This window comes from Scleropages formosus, chromosome 21, assembly GCF_900964775.1.
Source record: "Scleropages formosus chromosome 21, fSclFor1.1, whole genome shotgun sequence".
Taxonomy (NCBI): Eukaryota; Metazoa; Chordata; class Actinopteri; order Osteoglossiformes; family Osteoglossidae; genus Scleropages; species Scleropages formosus.
In genome coordinates, this window is record NC_041826.1 from 20,754,112 (window position 1) to 20,776,029 (window position 21,918).

Sequence of the window (21,918 nt, forward strand, 5' to 3'; positions counted from 1 at the left end):
TTACAAAGTGCACTCTGTGTTTTGTGTGGCCAAAGAGAAACGGAATTTCGTTCTCCTAAATGTGCAACTCGCCTATAGAGTGAGTGACAATAAAGTTGACATTTTTGGACTATAAAGTCAAATATAAAGTGCGTCATTCTGAAAACCGACCGGAGCTGCTATTTTACTGCTCGGCTCCTGGACCTGCTCCGTGCAGCAATGGGTACCGCTGGTACGAGTCTAGAAGTAGGGTAGTTCCGGTCGAGTACGAGACACCTGCCGATAAGCGGCGAGGGCATCACGGTGACCACAGTCCAGGCAGCACACGGGTGTTTCCCTGACCGCGGTGTGTGTAGTCCTTAAGGCTCCGCTGCGCTCGCTTACGTTCGACCCCACGTGAAAAGCCACGCGCCGTGAGCGGGGCCGGGGTACCGGTGGGTAGAATGGCCCCACGCCTCAGTTCTCATGGCCAAAATTCTGGCATCAAGCAGCTTTTTGGAAATCGATAAAACATTATCCCTATAAACTGAATGTATCAGGAAGGGGATCTGTTTGAAAAGCGGCGTCCCGGCTGCGAAACGAGAACAATAAATGTGCAGGGATATTTATTCAGCGCAGCTTCCACAAATACCTTTTTTTTCCACCACAATCCTGGCCAGCTGTTTTATGGACTTGCACTTGGTAGCTCCTCCTGCTCCTCACAAACCTTCACCGTTATTTACAGATTACTTGCTCGGAAATGCAACAAACTAATAAGGCAACATGGTTGAGCAGGACGGCGTTCATTGGTGTGCCCACGATTTTCAAAAACGCTGTTTTGGACTTTGACAGATGCTAACATCTCCAGAACCCCAGAGCAGATCAGATGGACGAGGTTTAGCAGCCGGTATGAAACAGCCTCATCGGGCGCTTGTCCCAGCCTTGAGCAGGTGGTTCAACGCGCTGTTGTGTCTGAGCTCCTGGAGGTCGGACACGTCCTCGGCGATCACCGGCACCCCTCTGCACCTCTCGGCCTCCTCCATTTCGCTGTCGCTGTCAGACAGGGCGCAGAGCAGTGCATCGTTCTCGTAAGTGGGGAAATAATATCTAGGAGCGACACAGGAAAAACTGGGTTAGGTGATGAAAGCATTATTATGTCATATCGCCACACATCTTGTGCGTTTAACCAAGGAAGGAAAACAAAGCTCACTGGGGCTGGTCCCACGTAGAAGGTTCTGGTATTTTCATTGCATGGGTGGTGTCCACAATGTGCCGCAGCACTTCCTCCCTGGAGACAAACTTCTCCTGGCATCCATAGCAGCGACACTGGTGGAGCTCTCGCCTGATGTAGTTCACCAGTTTAACTTGCTGATAAAACTTCAGGTCTGTCGACAGATGGACCGGTGGACGGGTTGAAATGTGGTTCAACTGAATTACTTTACATCCAGAATTTAAAATAAACTCATCACCCATCTTAAAAATAAAACACAGTAACCAGAGCTGTACTCACTGAAATCAGCCTTTATCTTATGAAGGTCAAATCCATGGGTTTCCTGAAAAGACCAGTTTCATGCTACGCTTTTAATCAAGTCCAAAAGTCGGCGCAAAATCAAGTTAGTGGAGAATCGCACCTCCATATGAGCGTAGATCTGCTCCATGGTGTCCGACTGGTGCTCGCAGAAGAGACAGACGACGCGCAAGGGGTGGGCCTGCCAGTCTGACCAGTCGCTGGGTAGAAAACAACCGCAGCGTTAGCGCCGCACACCCTGATGTTACTCTCGTGCCAAAGAAAGGCTCAGACAAGTAAGGCCCTCCTTACTCATCTTGGTCTTCGGCCAGCTCACGATCATCCTCCGACTGCACTTCTTCCCACGTCTTTCCCAGTTCCTGTTGAGAAAAAGGACAATTCTAGTCAAGATACAAACACTACAAAGGTATCGAAACCCATTATTTTAATGCAAGACTTCAGAGCCGTAGGAAAGTATCTCCACGTGTCCCGGTCAGCGACTACACTGATTGTTGGGACAATTTAGGAAAGAGAAGTGTAATAAAACGTCACTATAAGACAAGTTTAGGGCTGTTTAGGCACTAAAATGAAAAGCAGCCGCATCTCGGTTTGCTGACAGTGAGCGCACCAGTTGGGTAAGAGCCGCACGGCTACCGCGGTAACGGGCGGCACCTCAATCGCTACGGTGCTGAGCCGTGCATCCAGGAGCATAAATGATGCTTAAAGCCAAATTCAAAGGAGAAAGGAGGTACCCGTGGGACACAATATGTGGGGTGTTCAAGAAACAGAACCGCAGCACAAGAACACAACTGGCTCAGGTCCTCATGACTTAAAGGACACCAGTCAGATGTGAAACTGCTCAGACTTTTTAATTTTCCACACAGTTTTCTTTAAAAAAACCTCGTGGCACAAATTGCTTCCGTAGCCTCAAACGCGACAAGTACCAGGTAGTTGATGACATAGAAGCGGTCGTACTCCTTGTTCTTGGAGCTGATTTTGCGATGCTGCTTCTTCCTCATGTGGTCCTTCAGGGTAGTCTTGTCCCTGAAAACCTTCTCGCAGTACAGACACTGTAAACTAAAGAGGGAACGGAGGAGAACGTTAACCGAGCGGCGGGAGGCGGCGACAGCAGGGGGCGCCGTTGACAAATACTGAGAGAGACGCTGACATGCAGAGCGGCGGGTTCGCTTCACACCGCCGACACATCCAAGAACAGAAGTGATATGAATGTATAAAATGTACTCCCAGCAGTACCAGCTGGAAATTAATTTAATTTCTTCCGAACTGTATTTTATACGATGAGCAGCTCGACGGCAGCGCAGTTACTTTCGATGTGCCGGGGATGGGCAGCTGGTTGCCATCGGTGTGCCGCTCACGTTGAAGAGGAGCTGGAGGGGAAGCACGGGCCGCTCGCTCCATGTGACGGGAATACTGAGGGGGTGCGTTCATTAGACACGAGAAGCTGTTTTGGGCTGTTTTTGCGGGAGAAGTACTGAAGGATCACACTGGGGGGGGGTGTGTGTGAGACGGCTCCCGCAAGCACTCTCACTCACGGGCATGTTTACCGAAAGTCGGGGGCACCTTCACGCTCAGACAGGGATACGAGCAAGCAGCACTCTTCTACCTCCGGGTCGATTCGAGTTTTTACCCTGGAGTAAAAACTATACATGACGTCTATGGGAATAATTGATACATCCACTGTCGTCATGTCCTGTAGTAATTAATCTGCCAGTTATGTCTGTATATGTTATTTCCACGTACTGTCATTACATTTTTTTTCCATTGCCAGTAGGCTCATCTGTCATTTACATTTATTCATTCATCTGATACCTTCCTGCAAAGTGACTTATTTCCCCATTTATACAGCTGGGTAATTTTACTGGAGCAATTTAGGGTAAGTACCTTGCTCAAGGGTACTACAGCTGGAGGTGGGACCGGTATTTACAGACGAGGGGCACCGTACAGACGTCACGTACCTATCGAGCTTCTTCTCCAGCGTGTCCAGGAACTCGTCGCAGTACACGATGTTGTCCGGCAGGCCCACGTTGCAGGCGTGCTCCTTCGCCATGTGGTTCAGCAGTAAGGACCTAGAGAGAGAAATGCACGTCACGTTTTTACCTGAACGGTGCTCTTTGTGATGCGCCACGACATTCAAACTCATAACCTACAGGTAGGGGATCTACAGGATTCGGAGTCGCAGAAATGGCTCCCCGTGGCCCGCTGGTGCTCATAAGCACCATCTACGTACCAGTTGTCCTCCGGAACCCGTCTCCTGTCAACTCCTCCCCAATTTTCAATCGCTGTTAACTTCTCATCTTTTTCCGTGGAAACTTCACCTGTTTCCTCCGAGTTCTTTACCTGTTTCCTTTGAACTCTTCGTTGCAGAACATGCAGGCGCGCTGGAAGGTGATGTCTTCCCTCTCTCGCTGCTGCTGCTCCAGGACCTCCTCCTGCAGACAGATGGAGGGCCGTCACTGGGGACTGACTGCTTTCACACGTAGAGAACTGATAGTCACACATGCATGAACTTGTACAGATCTGAGTTCCATACTGGTAGTCCTCCACTCTCGATCACTTGGACTTACAACGGATTAACCTTATTACACCTGAACATCAGTCAGTCTGTAACTCGGAATTGTTTGTACATCAATTCACTATGTCGCAATTAAAACAAAAAATTTAACAGCACAGCTTAATCCTATAATTTATTCTTGGTTTAGGTACTGTTAAAAAAAATGTGATAAAGCTAAAATGAATTAAAAATCAACTAAATCCATCAACACCTTGTACAGTGCAGGGTCATGATTCTCAACAGTTTTTTCCTTAAATTACTTAACATGAAGCAACATTAAAGCTACATTTCATTTTTAAAAAAAAAAAAAAAAAAAAAATTAATGCATCCTCTCCATAAGCTCCTGTTCAAGGTGCTGTGGTGTGCGAGATGTTCCTTCGTCAGGTGCTGCAGGAGAATCGAACAGTGCAGTAAAAGGAAGGTGACTTGCAGCATAACGGAGGATTATATGCGGAACAGCTATTAAAAAAGCATTTAATTTTAGACACGAATCAAGTGTCTCACGGTCAACTTCACAAAACTGGCCATGCAGAAGTGAGAGATGCATTACGTAAACGTGATTGTCAGCATCTGGTTAAATTGGCTGTCAAAATAACGTAATAACGTATTTTGGTTTATTCGCTGGGTATTTTCCATATTTGGAGATAAATATAGACTGACTGCTCTGGGAAGCTGCCTGTACCTCCTCTCCCCTCCTCAGCTTAACGTTCTAGTCTGTGCATTTTGCTGCCCCTATTGGCAGAAAGTAGAACTGCAGGCAAACAGACCTGCTAAGAATATCCAGTGAAAAATAAAGAAAATTGTAATGTTCATATCTTTAGAAATATGTAAGATAGACGTTTGTAACAGGTACAAATGTGTATTACTTTCGAGTCCTGATGTTTGGCCAAGAGGTTAACGACAACCGCTCCATCTGCTGTATAGCATTGGCTGGCCGTGCTGCCATGCCTGTTACTGTCCGCGTCTCGGTCAGCGTTTAGGTGTCTAGCAGCGATTGTGTTTCATGTACAAAACTGTTTGTTTGTGATTCAAGTTACTTTTTATTCAAAAAGGTGAGCAAGTGAAAAATTCGTGGTCTGGCAGATGTCTGAGTTTTCCGAAGAGAGCCCCAACATAAGCTGAGGACCACTCGAATTCTCTTCTTCCCCAGATTTCGACCACGAAGTTACGTATGTTGGCAACGATGAGTCACTTGCATGCAAAGGAAATGAAGTCGCTACAGGAGCTCTATAGAGAATCTTCAGACACAAGTAATTTCTCAGAAGTGAAACTACGTGCCTCCTATTATTAGACATGCAATTTGTAACTGTGCTTAACAATCACATTTAACCACACACTACCACATGACTAAAGAGCAGCATTCTTTGTGGCTGCTTAAAGAAATGTTTATTTTTTAACTTTTTTCTTTTTTTTTTATTACCTTTGTCGAGAAAGATAAATCTATAGATGAGAAAACCGGGGAGTTTCCAAGACTAATAGCGACGTGAACTTTCTTGCACTTCTCTACTGACACACAATATGTGTCTCTGACTGGCTGTTCAGAATAGATTTGAAAAGGTGTTTTAACCTTTGTTCTCTTAACAGTAAATAGGGAAAGATTTATATATTAAAAAAAAAAAAAAAAAAAAAAAAAAAAAAAAAAAAAAATCAAATATAAATAAAGCCATTTGAAGGTGCCTATATTATGTAATATCTGCTCTGTTAGATTGTAAATGTAGGTTGCCTTTACAAGTTGCCTAGCAACACATTTTGCCTTAAAGATTTTCTTCCAGATATGTCAAATGACGTCAGTCACAGCCAGGATAGTCTGGATGGTCGTGCAATGCACTGAATGTGTTGCAAAATGGCATTTCCCACTTCCTTTTCTCAAGAACATAGTTCTGAAAAACCCACTGCCTTTCTTCACATGAAACTGTACTAGAAATAAACAGTAAAAGACGAATAAGAGAAAATCCAGACGTATCGAATTACACTCTTACAAAACTGATGATAAAATCAGCATTTTGGGCATGAGAGCTGTTGGCAGCTCACATGCACATCATACACAGATTTTTACCTGCTCTATTAGCTTATGTAATCGAGCAAATTGCAAAGGCAGTGTATACACAGCTCGCTTGTCACGTGTGTTTAAACAATGACTGCAAAGGTGATGACCAGGTGAACAGCAGATCCTCTGCTCCCGGTCTCTGTTTTAGGACATGTGCAGCATGATAAGAGACCAGGCTGTGTCTGCACCCTCTGCAGATGCAGTGGTGTGTGTGTGTGTGTGTGTGTGTGTGTGTGTGTGTGTGTGTCTCTCTCAGGAGAAGTGTCTGCTTTACCGAGGTGCATGAGTGATGCAAACTTTCGTACCTGGGCTGCTATCAAATATGTTTCAGCAGATTCAGCGCTCATTTCTCCAGTGAACATCATGCATTTCACGATTGACAACAAAAATCTGATGCTGGTTCAGCATTTTCCCCGCACTTTTCTTCTGCCGTCTCCCCAACTGTAGTTTTGATCCTTTCCGATGCCACATTTTGACACGGCAATAAGTGCCCTCATTTGCGGTCATCAGGTGTGTCCCCTCAGGGTTTCGCTGAGGACATGAGTTCCTCAGTCTCTGCGCTGCCCAAGGCAATGCACGTACACCGTATCTGGGTTTAAACGCACTGAACTTACATTTATTTATTTAGCAGACACCTTTCTCCACAATGAACTCTATGTAGTGTTATCAGCCCACACACCTTATTAACCGCGGTGACTTACACTGCTAGATACACTACTTATACTGGCTCACTCACCCATACATCAGTGGAACACACACACACACACACAATGGGTGAACCTGAACAGCATGTCTTTGGAGTGTGGGAGGAAACCAGAGCACTCGGAGAAAACCCACACAGACACAGGTAGAACATGAAACTCTACACAGACCGAGTGGGGATCGAACCCGTGTCCTCTTGCACCGCCTAGCGCTACTCGCTGTACTGCCCGCGGGAAGGAGATATGAGACAAAAGAAAAGAGCAGGAAGGAGAACAATGACTTTGACCACTGTTTACACAAAGGTGGCAGTCAAACATCTAGCAGCAGCTGAACCTGTACCATGGTGTTCCTGACAGACAATTTACAGATGAACCTAACGGGAACACTGAGCTCTTTGCGGTCAGCCGCGACAAAACGCACATGGGGGGGGGATGCGGCACTTCCTCTTCCAGCCTGCTTCGCCTCCTGACCGGTGCTGTTCCACCAGGTTTTCCGTCCACCAAGAGGTGGAATTGTGAGCACGTGCAGCCGCCACTCCGTCCAGCTTTCGGGCCATTTCTCCTCGTCTCACACGGTAGACGCCGAGAGGTTTGACGAAACAAGCAACCGTCTCTGGACACGTCCCTCGGGGACACGACCGGTCAAGTTCTCGGTCTGCTGAGCGTATCACCTGGTTTCTCACTTGATGGCTTTTAGGAACTGCGAGCGGGGATTAGCAGCAGGGAAATTTCATCACGAGACGGAGGAAAATGTGTCACGCCAGGCCTCGACTTCTCTGCAAAGCTGAAAGACTCCGAAGTATCGAACGTAAAGTTGGTCTTTCGTAGGCGTCGTTGTTCTTCCAGATGTGGACCCAACTCTGGTTATCAATTATGAACCAAAGGACACGCGTGTGTAGGATAAGACTGATCAGAGTACACACTGCCTTACCTTGCCACAAAATTTTTACACCCCACTCGAATGTAAATCTCAGCAAGATTACCGCGCTCCTCCTCTACGCTCGTTTCCGACACTGGCCCCGGTGCGCTGGGATGACCTTCCCCTCTCTCTCAGAACTCTGGTATCCTTCGCACTTTTCAGTGAGTGTTTTAAAGGACATCTGTGTCAACTAGACTTCAGCCCAGATCTTGTGACATCACCAGGCTACTCTACATGTGGTTAAGGAAGTCAGTTTGAGCAGCTACTACACTGGTGACGTCTGTATGGGAATCTTTTTGTCCGTTATCGAATCCATCTTTGAGTCGAGGGAAATTAAAATATCTTTGGAGAAAGTCGAGATGAATAAATCTAGATATAAATCGCACTTTCAGTTATAAACTGGTATTTTTCTCACAAAGGGCTCTTAGGAACCTCAATACAGGAAGCCTCCCCCTCCACCTCCACCAGCCTGTGGCCAGTAATAGACACTAATGAACAAGGAAATGTAGTTCGTCTGCATTTTCAATACTTGTTTACTATTTCAAGACTATTGCTGCTGACAAAAAAAAAAAAAAAAAAAAAATCTGTATGTGGGGTAGAAGTCTTTGTTTCCACCCGGCTGCGGTAGGAAATTAACGCGAAGAATTAGCTCCCCGTCGACGGGCTTTTCTTACGAAACGTCACTGCCTGCTTCCTTGTCTCGTCTATTCTTTTTCGACGTGTAGAGAGTGTCAGAGTGGCCTTCCTGTACCGACGCTGGCTTCGTTTCCTTCGCGTGACTCGCCACACGTTCTGTCCCAATACGCGAATATTCCACTCTGTATTCAGCTCCTTTCCTGCTGATCCCTTCATCTGCGCGGGCATCCTGAAGGACGGCGATGGATGACGGGAAATCGCGATGCAGAAGGTAGCTCTTCGCTGGGATTGACTCGAGCTTCCCTGGGCAGAACATCGAGAATAGCAGTACAGGTCGATTCCAAACGTCCTTCAATTGCCATGGAGTTAAGTTTGTTCAGAAGCAGATGCTCTGCACTTACATCGAGCTCTTTAAAATTGTGTTCCTCTACATGAGCCGTTGGCGTTGATCTGTACAGGAGAGCACATGCAACCAACCCCACTGGGTTCCGCTGGAACTAATTAGATGTTTCTCCTACCAGCGTAAACTTGAGTGCATGAATCTTTACATCCATCCACTGCCTCTCAGCTGGAAGATGACCCAACCAGACATCCATGTCATCTCCGTTTTTAATACGGCAAAGCTCCGAATTTTCCACGCGGAAGGTCACATTTCTGTAAACGTTTGATCGGAGTGCAGACAAATTAAAGGCTCCCTTGTTGTGTTTCTCCAAGCTTGTTGAGAACATTCTAATTCATTCTAGCTCCAGGCAAACAAGCATCCTCAGCTTAGGTGTTGCACGCATTTCCAGATCTATGGTCAATAAAACGACCAAGCGATTTGAAAAGTGATTTTTGGGGTGGCACGGTGAGTAGCTCTTGTCTCACAGCGGCTGGGTGGTACGAGAGGATGTGGTTTCGATCCCCGCTCAGTCTGTGTGGAGTGCATGTTCTCCAGGTGCCCTGGTTTCCTCCCACACTCCAAAGACGTGCTGCTCAGGTTCACCCAGAGTGTGTGTGTTGTACTGATGTATGGATGACTGACCCAGTGTAAGTTACCGTGGTGAATAAGGTGTGTGGGCTAATAACACTACATAGAGTTCATTGGAAGTCGCTTTGGAGGAAAGCGTCTGCTAAATAAATAAATGTAAATGAAAACATCATATGAAACAAGAAAGAAGCAACATTCGTAAGCTGGTTACATGACAACGTTAGAGTAGATTTACACGTAGCCTCTCCAGCAGTTACCTATTTCCACTGGAATCAGAAATACTGTATACCCTGTACAGAAGCACCTTCAGGCCTCTTGAAGCTGCATATGCACCTTGTGTCCGTGACACGACGTGTGCGTGTGTGTGTGTGTGCGAGAACTCACCAGCCTCCTCTGCTGCAGCTGCTCTCTCAGGATCCTGTCCTCAGGCAAAGCGTCACACAGGAGGAAGTACTGCTCCTGTTTCTCTGAAACACCAGTTGTCTCGTCACTATATGTGCATTATGACAGCGAAGGCTGAAAACACGTTCATTCCTCTTTGGTGTATGTGTGTAGTCATTGACCAAATGTGGAACTGATGCCTCTTCAGGTTCATCTCAGCGGCCAGTAAAAACCACAGAAATTCTCGCTTCCATTTAATCGCAAACACCTTCATTCCCTCCCTGCCCTCTTGTTTCTGCGGTGACATCAGACAATAATAAGGCTGCATTTCTCCTCCTGGTGCTTCACACTGCTCGTTCACGTACCCGACGTCCGCTCGGGATCCCGCAGGACACACGGTGCGGATGCTGAACTGTAAAGCTGGACACTTAACCAGAAAGCACCCGGTGACCTTCTCGGAGGAGCCGAAACATCCTATTACAATCAACACCTCCTGGCGCTATTTACCCTCTACTTGGCATTAATGACGGCATAAAAGAATAAGTTTGCACTTATATTTACTCATTTGGCACTCTTTTCTCAAGAGAGACGTACAACTCGGGGTATACAAGTGTACATAAATGTACATGACAACAAAGTTACATTCTCATATTTATCTGACACTTTCCTCCAAAGCAACTTACAGTTATTTACCCACTCACACAGCTGGGAAATTCTACTGGAGCAATTTAGGGTAAGTACTAGAGCTGGGGGTGGGATTCGAACCTGTGACCTTGGGGTCCAAAGACAGCAGCTCTAATCACTACACTACCAGCTATCCCATTATGCTTATTCATAATGAGATGAGTACTTGTGATATGCGGAGTGTAACAGTATTTCTGAGCTCTGCAGACCTTGAAAAATTATATCGATCGGCATATTTGTTAAAATGTTGCTCCCATCAACAAAAGGAAATCGAGACTCGGTAATCAGCATCCGAAGCAGAGAACCGGTCCTGGGCCCCCTGCGAAGGTGTGTCTCTGCTAGACGCTCGGCAAACGCACACGAATATTAACGTCTCCTCTGCCCATCAAAGTCCACATTAAGCAAAACCTGTAAACCACAGACAGAAGTCTGTACTGTCTGATGTGGTCTTACTCATTCTTACTCCTTTTGGCTCGGCGTTTTTCTCCCTACATCAAATCAGGGTAACTTTTATACGCAACCAGTGCTTTACTTCAAAATAAACGGTTGTCGGCGCACACGCATTTATTTCTTATCCATCGTCTCAGAGCCGGTTAATTTTCAGACATCTATGAACACGCTTAAGGGAATTAAGGGGAATACTGGATGGGGCAGCATGGCGGCACAGCGAGTGGGTGGTGCGAGAGGACGCGAGTTCCATTCCCTCTCGGTCTGTGTGGAGTTTGCATGTTCTCCTCGTGTCTGTGTTGGCTTCCTCCGGGTGCTCTGGTTTCCTCCCACACTCCAAAGACATGCTGTTCAGGTTCCCCCATAGTGTGTGCGTTCCACTGATGTATGGATGATCGACCCAGTGTAAGTAGTGTATCTAGCAGTGTAAGTCACCGCGGTGAATAAGGTGTGTGGGCTGATTACACTACGTAGAGTTCATTGGAAGTCACTTTGGAGAAAAGCATTTGCTAAATAAATAAATGGAAATTCAACAGGGACTGCGTCTGTCTCCCTGTTGCTGTCAACCACAGCGGGCAGAAGCGGCCGAGGTGTCGGAGAACGGCGTGCGGCTCGACGGCGATGCAGGCAAAAGCCGAGTTCAACGGAAAGGCGGTAAAGCGCACGACGTGGAGATCAAACATCTCGATGCTACAGGAGCTCTGGACCTGCTGACCGCAGCACTTTGCGCCACCCTTTCAACAACGAACTGCCCGTTTTATCGCCAGGAAAAGGTGCCGCTGTGAAGCGTGAACGCTTTACTTGGCTGAAATCCGACTTACCGACAGGGCCCTCCGAGTTCGTCTGGATCACGCTGCAGAAATCCGTGAGAGGTTGTTCCGCAAATCTCCTTCTCCAGTACATCATGTATCTGTGTCAAAAGTTTAAAAAAGTAGAACCGACTTTCAGACGTTACTCAAAACGTGCGCATGCCCTCCATGTTTGACACCTGGGGGGGGGGAGTGAGCGGAGGCAAAGCAGGCCATCAGCGCTGGGCAAGGAATCGCCCCAAAGGAGCTCCTTAAAGCAGCGCATTGGCCCTCCGTTCTTCAGCCTCAACCCGACACGGGAGCAGCGCCATTCTCCACATGCTCTCTTTGTTTCTTCAACATTTCGCGACCATCAGTCTGCGCGAACGCCTGCGAACTTCAGGTTTTTTTCAGAATAGCGGAGAGATGCTGCAAAACGAGAGTCTTGGGCTAATAATTATTTCCGAAGGAGCGGGTCCGTTCTTTAAGTAGTCAAACTGAGCTGAAACATCTGGACACGCAGCAGCAGGTACCGTCACTGATGCTTGTAGCCTTCTGTCCTCTACCTTCTGCCTCTGTCCCCAAACACTCCACACACACACAAGCAAAGTGGCGATTCTTCCGATGACCACCCTGCACAGATCGTGCAATTAATTTCGAAACGTGTCTTCAAATCAAAAATCAACAGTATGTGGTTATATTTTTTATAATGCGATAATTTTCTTATTAATCATATAGAGAGGAAAAGAAATACCAATGACTGTTACTTTTATGCAAATTGGGCAAGATTCAGCATCATTCCTCAGGTCCTGATTCCCTGCCACAATAATTGGGACAGTAAAGTGGGGTATTCACAGGCGTGGATGTTGTCACGGCGCCCACCCACCCCCTGCTTTGCACCATGTGGCCCAGCTGCGTGACCTTTCTAATAGCAAGACGACTACTCACAATGCTACCGAGCTCACCATTAGTCTGGAAACATCTGGAAAGATCTGCAGCACTAGTTCTATTTCGTCATTTTCTGGAGGGAGGCTGCCTGCCTCACGTATGTATGGAACCATGTTCCTCCAACCACTGGTTTCCCTGCTGTGACCCTCCTCACCCTCCCCCTCCCCCCCCCCCCAACTCAAACTCTTTAATTTTCACCTTAACAATATAACCCGACGATACAACAGCATGACAACATTTCGGAATGCACCAAATTAAAATTAACTTCCATCTTACAAAAAGTAAATGCAAGTCTATGACAAAATATCCCCTTTACTGAGGCTAAGCTGAACTTCAAAGCAGAATCATGTCTTGGGCTGGAGGGCTTTTAAAAGTAGGCCAGTGGACGGCTGGTACACCTCCATTCCTCAGAATGCTGCAGAAGTGAAAATCCCAACTAAGAAGAAGTCCACCGGCCATCCTCTGCGTCGACCGGGAACGAAGGACGGCACGCGGCGTACCTCGGGAAATCGGCCACCAGCCGGACGTCGGCGATGACAAGCTTGTGCTCCAGGAGCAGGTGCTTCAGGAGAGGGTCCTTTTCCCAAAGGGGCTGGAGATCCGGGCAGAGAGCACAGGGCGCAGCCTTGGTGCTGGACAGGGAAGCGCTGCTGCCTGGGTCCTCCGGGAAGGACAGTGGCTCCAGTATGGAGTCCCGGCCAGCTGGGGACAGAAGAACAAGCCGGCAACGAGTACGGTGGTTAGGGTCATAAATCAGGAGGGTATCAATTTAAATCCCAAAAATGGACCTGCTTGAGTCCATATCACACCCTCAGCCGCACCATTACGAACTGACTTTCCGTATATAGTGCCTTATATTTACATGTACTCACTTTTCACCAATGCAAATTACTATAGTAAGATGCCTACAATTACTTACACATTTATAGAGCTGGGTAGTTTTGCTAGAGAAGCTTTTAGGGCAAGTACCTTGCTCGAGGGTACGAAAGCAGCGGGAGATCTTGTCACGGCGCCCACCCACCCCCTGCTTTGCACCATGTGGCCCAGCTGCGTGACCTTTCTAATAGCAAGACGACTACTCACAATGCTACCGAGCTCACCATTAGTCTGGAAACATCTGGAAAGATCTGCAACGTTCAGATCTGCAGGAATCAGCTGTAACCACCATGCCATGAGCTGCCCATAATGCATCTGTGTTTTATTTATTGTCTATTTACTGGGGTTGTATTTTAGCATCACACACACACACACACACACCCGAATGGATGGGCCTTAGCCCGATGACTCATTTCACCAAGGCTGTCACGTCACACATTCGCTACCACAGCCACCGCTGCGAACACATGACCCTTTGAAAGATCTCACGGCTTCTTAGGTGCGGAGCTGCTACTACTTCACAAGCACATCCGACCCCCCGGTTAACCGTTACAGGGAATGCAGCAGCTTTCAATCAACAAGTCAACCTGAAATCCTGTAACCACGGGGAACGAGCCTTCAGGAAATATTTTACAGATGTGTGGAACAGAGGAGTTGAGCAATGAAGGCCTGAGAAATCTGTGGACTTTAGCAAGAAAGAACTAATATTTTTTTTTGGACCATAACAATAACGATGTCTCACAGAGCTTGGGTGGTGCGAGAGGACGTGGGTTCGATCCCCGCTCAGTCTGTGTTGAGCTTGCATGTTCTCCCTGTGTCTGTGTGGGTTTCCTCTGGGTGCTCTGGTTTCCTCCCACACTCCAAAAACACACTGTTCAGGTTGGTGAGTGACACAGAGAGAGTGTGTGTGTTCCACTGATGTATGGATGAGTGACCCAGTGTAAGTAGGGTATCTAGCAGTGTAAGTCACCGCGGTGAATAAGGTGTGTGGGCTCATAACACTACACGAGTTCACTGGAAGTTGCTTTGGAGAAAAGCGTCTGCTAAGTGAGTAAATGTACCTTTACTACTACTAATAATAATAATAATAATGTGTTGCTTAGGTGGAAGTTCTGTGCAAAGCAGCCTATGTAAACCACCACATTCGAACCTTGCTTAACTTAAGTTAAGGAAGTTCTTACTCACTGTATGAGACCTGGAAAAACATAAATGCAAAAATATTCGTGTTCACTATATATATAAAATATTAATTTGACAAAAACACATTAATTAATCGGTCATCTTTTACTTGACACCAAGCTGGTTGGTGCAGTCGAATGGGTAGATTTCTTGTTTGTTCCCAATAGCTAGCAGCCGGTTTGTTGTCACTCGGATTATATATAATTTATGGTCGATACTCACACTGTGCTCGACATTCATTGCATTTAGATACGTTGGAGTAAAGAAGTGTAAATAACTAGCCTAGGTGACCTAAGTTATTCGCTACGAGGCTAACTTGCAGAGGACATCGACATCGTGCTAAACCAGTCAAGACATGATAATAAACTTTCCGTAAGTAAGTTTAAATCGAAGACGAGTCAGTCGATCTCTCGGTTTAGTTAAAATCGTACTCAATAAAAGCGTTCTTCTAGGCTATACAGAAGAACGAACTGTACGCACGTCTTCCGAAATACGCCACAAATGACAAAATGTGAAGAGCAGCCTGGCGAAAAAGCACGCCGGTTCCGTACACACCTGGTACTTCGCCATCGCTGCAGGCCGCCATGCTGTCGCCCCGTCGTCACGTGGTACAATGCCAAGCCGCACTGACCAATCCGAATGCTGCACACATCCGCGGAGCAGCAGAGCTCCTTGGGACTTCGAGTTCTTCCGTCATTTGTTGACGTAATGCTGGTTTGACTACAGGTCCCAGAGTGCAGCGCGGGTTAGTGTGTGGCGATGCGCTGTAGTTCGCCGCTGTTGCCGCCGCCGCTGCTGCTGCTGCATCCAGAACAATGAGTCCGTGGCGGAGACTCGGCAGTCGGTAGAATGCGCTGCACCGCACGCACTTTCTGATGTTACGGTGCTCTTTCTGCCTTTCTTTTCAATGCACAAACCACACAAACCATGAATATGTGGATGCCCACAGAACTTGAGAAATACGGCGTCGGTAAGTCAGTCAGTGTGTTGCGTACGTTTATGGAATTTTATTATTATGGAACGAGTTTCCAAATGGGAGGTAGAATTAAGTAATAATTATGTGTGTGTAATTGCGCCTCATTTGGGTACCTGCTTCCCAAGTGATGTGAAGGGTGAGAAATGTGGTGAAATGTGTGATGAAGCTGTTGAATCAATCCGGGGGCTCAATTGAAGCATCTTTAACTTTTCCGCTGGCGGATCTTTAATAAAATGTCACATTTTGGACTGTTTGTTTTCGCAGCGCTGCTTTGTTTACACCGATTGCAACGTGTCCCCTACTTGTGTCAGAATGATTGGGTTCGAAACCAATGAAAGTGGGCAAACGCACGAAAGACGGTCGAAGCGCGTCGACTCGCTGGAGGAGCGATAGGAGCGACTGGATCATGTGCAACAAGGACACTGATTGAACACATTGTTACTTTTTTCATCCTTTGATCGCATTGCCTTTGTATCCATCCGTGTCAGCGGGACAGCAGCGCTTCACCCTGTTTTGTTGCGGTGAAACGTCTTTCCTTAGGTCCCCAAAAATGGGGACACGTTCATTTATTTAAAAAAAAAAATCCGTCATCACAGCCGTGCGCGTTTTTTTTTTTTTTTTTTTTAATACCGACAGTTTTTTTTTTTTCTTTCTTTCTTTAAAAGACGTGAGGCGAACAATTTAAAGGAGAAAAGGAGTGAGTCGGAAATGTATTCACGTGCGAGGACCGCATCCGCTGAGGTTTGGACCCGCAAAGGTGTAGTGGAGACAGGCTTTTTACCTGGAGCTGCGCTGGATTCTGCCACTGTGTCCAGCTGTGTGCCATATTATTGTCCAACTTTGTCCCATTTTGTCCAGCTGTGTCCCATTCTGTCCGATTGTGTTAGGTGTCTCCAAGTCTGTCCCATTCTGTCCAGCTGTGTGCCATTCTGTCCAACTTTCTCCCATTTTGTCCAGCCGTGTCCTGTCATGTCCCGTTGGGTCCGGTCGTGTCCCATTGTGCGCAGCTGTGTCCCATCCTGTGGCATTGTGTTCTGTCGTGTCCCATTGTGACCACTTGTCTCCAGCTCTGTCCTGTTGTCCTTAGTTGTGTCCTGTTGTTTCCAACTGTGTCCCATTGTGTGTGTCATAGTGGAGTTCAGGAGTTCCTCAACTACACCATGTCCCCGTACACAAGTCTCCGTGTGTCCTTCCACACGTCCTTCCCTGCCTGTTTGCCCTTCCTCACACACCGTCAGACACCCCTTTGTTGACTCTTATTTTGCGGACACCTCTGTCCAAGGCCCCTGAGACGTTAGGTGGACTAACGATGGGGACACGAGGGACACCACGCTGGAGCAGCAAACGTAGAGGACAGCAGGACGACAGAGACGCGTAAGAAAAGAAAGAGAAAGGAAGTGAAAGTAGTGCTGAGAGCTCAGCAACACAGTGACGACTCGCAGCAATGGAGCCCGTTATTTCTCCCCCCCCCCCCCCCCCCCCCCCCCCCAAAGTACCTCGCAATGTTAATGTACCTACAGTTATTTACCCATTTATACAGCTGGGTCATTTCACTGGAGCAATTCTATAGTACACACCTTGCTCAATGGTGAGATTCACACCAGCAACCTTCAGATCCACTATGCTATCAGCCGCCCTGGGAGTGACCTTGTGCAGGGCTCCTGGACCATAAATTACAATGAATCGCCACAGATTTACCCCTCCGCGTAGTAGGGTGTTCTTACTCTTATTAACTCATTAAGTAACTCTTCATAGTACTGCAGCAGGTGGGGATTTGAACCGAGGACCTTCGCGTTGTCAGGCAGCAGGTCTGGACACACCATCGGTGTTCCCACCGTTAAGACGGTGGGGCCACTGTGCGAACGACCGGAATAGAGGTTCTCTCACCGTGTCCAGCTGCCCTCACTCCTCTTGTGGTGTTGAGTTGTTGTTATTTACATTAATTCATTGATCTGACACTTTTCTCCAAAGCGACTTCCAGTGTTACTTTACGGTAAGTACCTTGCTCAAGGGTACTCTAGCTGGAGGTGGGAATCGAACCTGTGACCTTTTGGGTCCAAGGCAGCAGCTGTAACCACTATGGCACCAGCTGTCCCAATAAGGGTTTTAATTTACCATTTAATGAACACAGAGTTGCTTATTTTAGTTACCCTGTTTTTTTGTGTAATTTTTTCTTTAATTAATTACTGGTTAATGTCAGGGTCCTGTGTTGAAGTTTTTTTTTTTTTTTTTTTTTTGAAAACCGGTTGGTTTTTAGTTCCCCGATTTGTTGTCTATGTGCAGGGTGTCGGATGTGCTGTCGCTGAGCGAATAGCCCTGCTGCTCTGTGCCACGTGGGGGGTCTCCCTGCCTCACCGACAGCCCACTTGTTGACTTGTTTGTGTTCTGTTCCACATGAGAATTTGTTTGCAGTTTGCTGCTAGAGTGGGTTTAGGGACGTTGCCGTCAGCTGGAAGCGTAGCGGTTAGAGCTGCTGGCTGTGGACCCAAAGGTCGCAGGTTTGATCCCCGCCTCCAGCTGTAATACCCTTGAGGAAGGTACTTACCCTCTGTTGCTCCAGTAAAATTACCCAGCTGTATAAATGGATGAATAACTGAGTTGCTTTGGAGAAAAGAATCAACTAAATGAATAAATGTTAATAAATCACTTTTCTTCAAAATATCGCCACCTTGATCTTCCTTTTGTTCCCTTTTTTTTTTTTGTTTTGACAGGAATGCCCCCCCCCCCCCCCCCCCCCACTCTGCACTTCCAGTTTATTCACATGCCCTGATGCTGCGAAGCTCTATGAGTCCAGGTTCGTGACTCGGTACCTTTTCTGGGGTAGAAACGGGTAGTTCGGCCCGATCTGTGGTGGTCGGCGAGGAACTGGGGGACGTTCCCAAAACAGTTGGTGGCTCTCGCTCGGTACGGCGCTCGGCGGAATGTTTTCCTGGACTAGACGGAGCAGGGCGGCTCAGCGGGGGCTTTAGGTGACAAAGTGAAAGGTAGCAGGGGGTGGTGGATGTGGATGGGCTCATGGGCTCAGGCGCCGAGGTGTGGGTGTCGGGTGCGAGGTGAGGAGGTGGTGTTTTCGCAGGGACAAGATGAGTCAAACACCAGCAGGCTCTGGTTTTGAATCTCTCCGCTGCAGAGACGGGTTACTTACGCTGGAGAGCGACAACCTGTCAAGCTGGTGAGTGGGGTTAGTCAGAGGGGTCCGGTTGACATGGTAAGGTCCTCGGGGCTCGGGTGAAATTTCACCCTGAATAAGTGTTAACGCGATGTACTCTCCAGGGTGTTGAGAAGACGGCCGGCGTACAAGGGCTTGAACTCCTTAACCCCGAATCTCCAGCCGAGCACTAATTTGCATCCTCACGGCCCATTGCACCTGTGAACGGCTGTGGCCAACTGGAGCGCGTCTTTCTGTGTACCATGTCACGTCTCTTGGTGCAAAACGGTCACCATCAGGCATTTCGGAGTTCGGTGCCGAAGATACCGTGATGTGCGGTGCCTTAAAGTAATCGGAGCGAACGTAGTCACCCGTGCTTATGCTACACCTGACAGACAAGGGAAAGAGTGACTTCCGTACTCTGCTGCTTTTCAAGGAGGAAAGTGATTACTCGCTTTAAGGATTTTCATTATGGTCTATGCTTTCTATGTTGTCATTTTGTTTCGGTTTAGTCGATGTAGTAAAAGAACAGAGGGCTTTGATTTTCAGCTATCCCCCTCTCACTCAGAACTGCTGAATCCCTGTCTACATGTAAAAAGGGTCTTAAAACTCACCTCTTCCAGACTCGCTTTTCCCATGATCTCTTAAGTTCATATAAGGTGTAAGTGTTCATGCTCTATAACTTTGAGATCATAACTGTTAAATAACGGATAAACCTTCACATGGCTGCTTGTGTTATTTTTTTAAAAACACATTGTATATTAGGAATGTGATTAGGAATTGTCGGTTATTGCAATAAACCTTTATGCAGTTACACGTGTGATGAAAACTGGTTCATACGGTGGAAAGACACTAACTGCACTTAAAAATCACACGTCTGCATCTAAGTGTCTCTTCCTGCTAATGTAATGAACACATTGTATTTTCTACGAGATGTACGTCGCTTTGCGGAAAAGCATTTGGCAAATGAATACATGTAAATGTAACTAGTGTTTTGTTTCGGGGCTTATTTTCACTGATGAAATATAATATCATGGCACTTATGGAAGCTGACTTCACATTGGTGATTCACTAATTTGTTGTTCTGTTGCCTTTTATTAGTGTTTTGACTTAACAAACCGGTTAATGTCAATTAGTTTCAAAGTACATTGTGTATTTGCACAATAGACACAAATAAAAAGGCTAAAGGTCAAACTCTCTGTTTTTCTCTTTTTAACAGTGTGATTTTTCCACACTGCCATGAAAGGCTACTGGTAGAGGGATGTCAAGCAGTGTTTGATCCAGAAAAGTTAACTGCTTAGTGACTATTTATTATGTTTGGGACTGAAAAACACTGATTTAATGTTTTTACCAGTTCTTACTGTGTTGCTCTTGTTGTCCAGCACTGATGGTTTGTAGCAACAACTGAAGCATCAAAATCCACTATTTTCATGCACAATCATATGTCTTCAGAGATCCTTGTTGTGAAATTCGGAAGCAGGTATTGGTGGAGAGTTTAACAACTTTATTGAAACTGTAAAAATAGCTTTAAAGGGTTTTTAACCGTGTAATTGTTTGGCTTTGTAAACACCCCATTTTCAGCATATTAGTATACATGTTGAATTTATTTGGTGACATTTAAATGGGCGAATCTGCATACAAAGTGCATGGAGTGAAGGCAGACACGTGAATCTTAATCATTAATGAAATATGGATGGAGCCCAGCTGAGAGTCGGTCTTAACTCTCATTACACAGCCGTTTTGAGCGATTAGTTTGAACCCGAAGCAGGAGGAGGAGAACGATATTTCACATCCACATTACGATATTTAATAATAGGTCCTTCGGCGAGTGGAAGAAGAACTGCTTTGTATGGACCGAGTGTTGCAGTGTAATCGTGTGAATTACCATCATGTAATTGGAGCCAAATTTCCTTCTAGTCACGGCTCACAAAAGGGCCTTTGTTTTCAAAGTAACGATCAATAAATCACGTAACGGGAGCGATGCGATAATATCGAAGGACGGCTGCTTGAACACTCAGATTGGTGAAAGCTGGTTTGGTCCCCTCCGATAACCGCGGTAAATGGCTTTTGGAATGGTCCCTTTCTCAGTGTGCGTTGCCCAGTGGCCAGAGAGTCAGGATTTAAAAGTCATACTCAAATGATGTTTAATATTGATGTGAGCTCTGCCTTTGACGGTACCAAAGTTTTCATTATCGCTGCCGTCCTTCGCAGTGCTGCTGCTGCGTCATTTTCAGATATGATGTGTTGGCGTTTGGGAGAATTTGTGTTGGTCTTTTTTGGGTGACTCTTGAAGGCTGCTGTGCCTTAAGTGAATGAGATAGAGCAGGTGGCGGTTCAGATCTCAACCATGTCGTCTTGTAACCTGGAGGCTGTCAGTTCAAGTCCTACCACCAGTTGTAGTACAGTTGACTGAAGCACTTACCCTGAATTGGTCATGTAATAAAAAAAAAAAAAAAAAAAAAAAACCTTGGGGCAAAATATCTATGGTGCTTAGAATAAAGAACCCAAACATCACACATTAATTTATTTAGTGCTTTTCTTCAAAATATCTTGCAGTGTCATTCTGCTTACGCATGAATATATTATATACCTTCATACAGTTGGGTAATTCTTACTATATCAGTTCTTACTCTATCGAGGTACCTTGCTTAAGATAGTACAGCAGGTGGGATTCAAACCCAGGTCCTTTCGGTATAAGGGGTGACTGTAAGCATTATGCTACCTGAATCACCACTATTATTATAATTATTATTATTATGATGGCTGCAGAGAATGATTTGGTTGTAGTTGGTCAATCGCGGTATGATTTGCACTCATTTTTTTTAGATGTGCCACTTTAATGCAGGATGGAGATGTGAAGATGAATGAGCTGGAAACATGCTGTCACTGCGTTCGGGGAGAGAAGGACTTCACATGATGTGTTGGAAGCTCATTCTCATTGTCACAAGACCGATCGCAACCCGGAAAGGAGCTAAAATAGGGTCAACGATGGATAACCTGCTAGTTATGAAAAAAAAATGCTCTTTCGTAATCCTGGCGAAAACAAGTGTATTGAGCGTGTGTTTCGTTTCCGGCGCGCCGCCCCTCAGCCTCGATGATTAGACAAATACTTGGATGGAAGCCTCATCCTCCCTAATGCGGATATTAGAGAATCGAGCGTGATATTGCCCGACGTAATTAA

The 21,918-nt window shown here is 46.4% G+C and overlaps 2 protein-coding genes across 8 annotated transcripts in view; one reads left to right on the forward strand and one right to left on the reverse strand.

Moving 5' to 3' along the window:
* Positions 1 to 526: 526 nt before the first annotated feature.
* znf277 (zinc finger protein 277) lies at positions 527 to 15,221 on the reverse strand. The gene is made up of 12 exons (XM_018729777.2): positions 15,169 to 15,221; positions 13,059 to 13,260; positions 11,644 to 11,732; positions 9,695 to 9,777; positions 3,824 to 3,915; positions 3,442 to 3,552; positions 2,410 to 2,542; positions 1,778 to 1,845; positions 1,590 to 1,686; positions 1,469 to 1,511; positions 1,169 to 1,343; positions 527 to 1,065 (listed from the first exon to the last, which is right to left on the reverse strand). The coding sequence occupies exons 1-12, from the start codon at positions 15,197 to 15,199 to the stop codon at positions 879 to 881; spliced, it is 1,311 nt and encodes a 436-aa protein (XP_018585293.1). The 5' UTR covers positions 15,200 to 15,221; the 3' UTR covers positions 527 to 878.
* Positions 15,222 to 15,353: 132 nt separating this feature from the next.
* The window catches only part of dock4a (dedicator of cytokinesis 4a), a 79,505-nt gene continuing 72,940 nt past the window's right edge, over positions 15,354 to 21,918 (forward strand). For all 7 annotated transcript variants that reach the window (XM_029247145.1, XM_029247150.1, XM_029247147.1 and 4 more), the window contains exon 1: positions 15,354 to 15,583. In XM_029247145.1, coding sequence (XP_029102978.1) covers positions 15,541 to 15,583 — 43 coding nt within the window. In that variant the 5' untranslated portion in view covers positions 15,354 to 15,540. The remainder of the gene's footprint in view (positions 15,584 to 21,918) is intronic.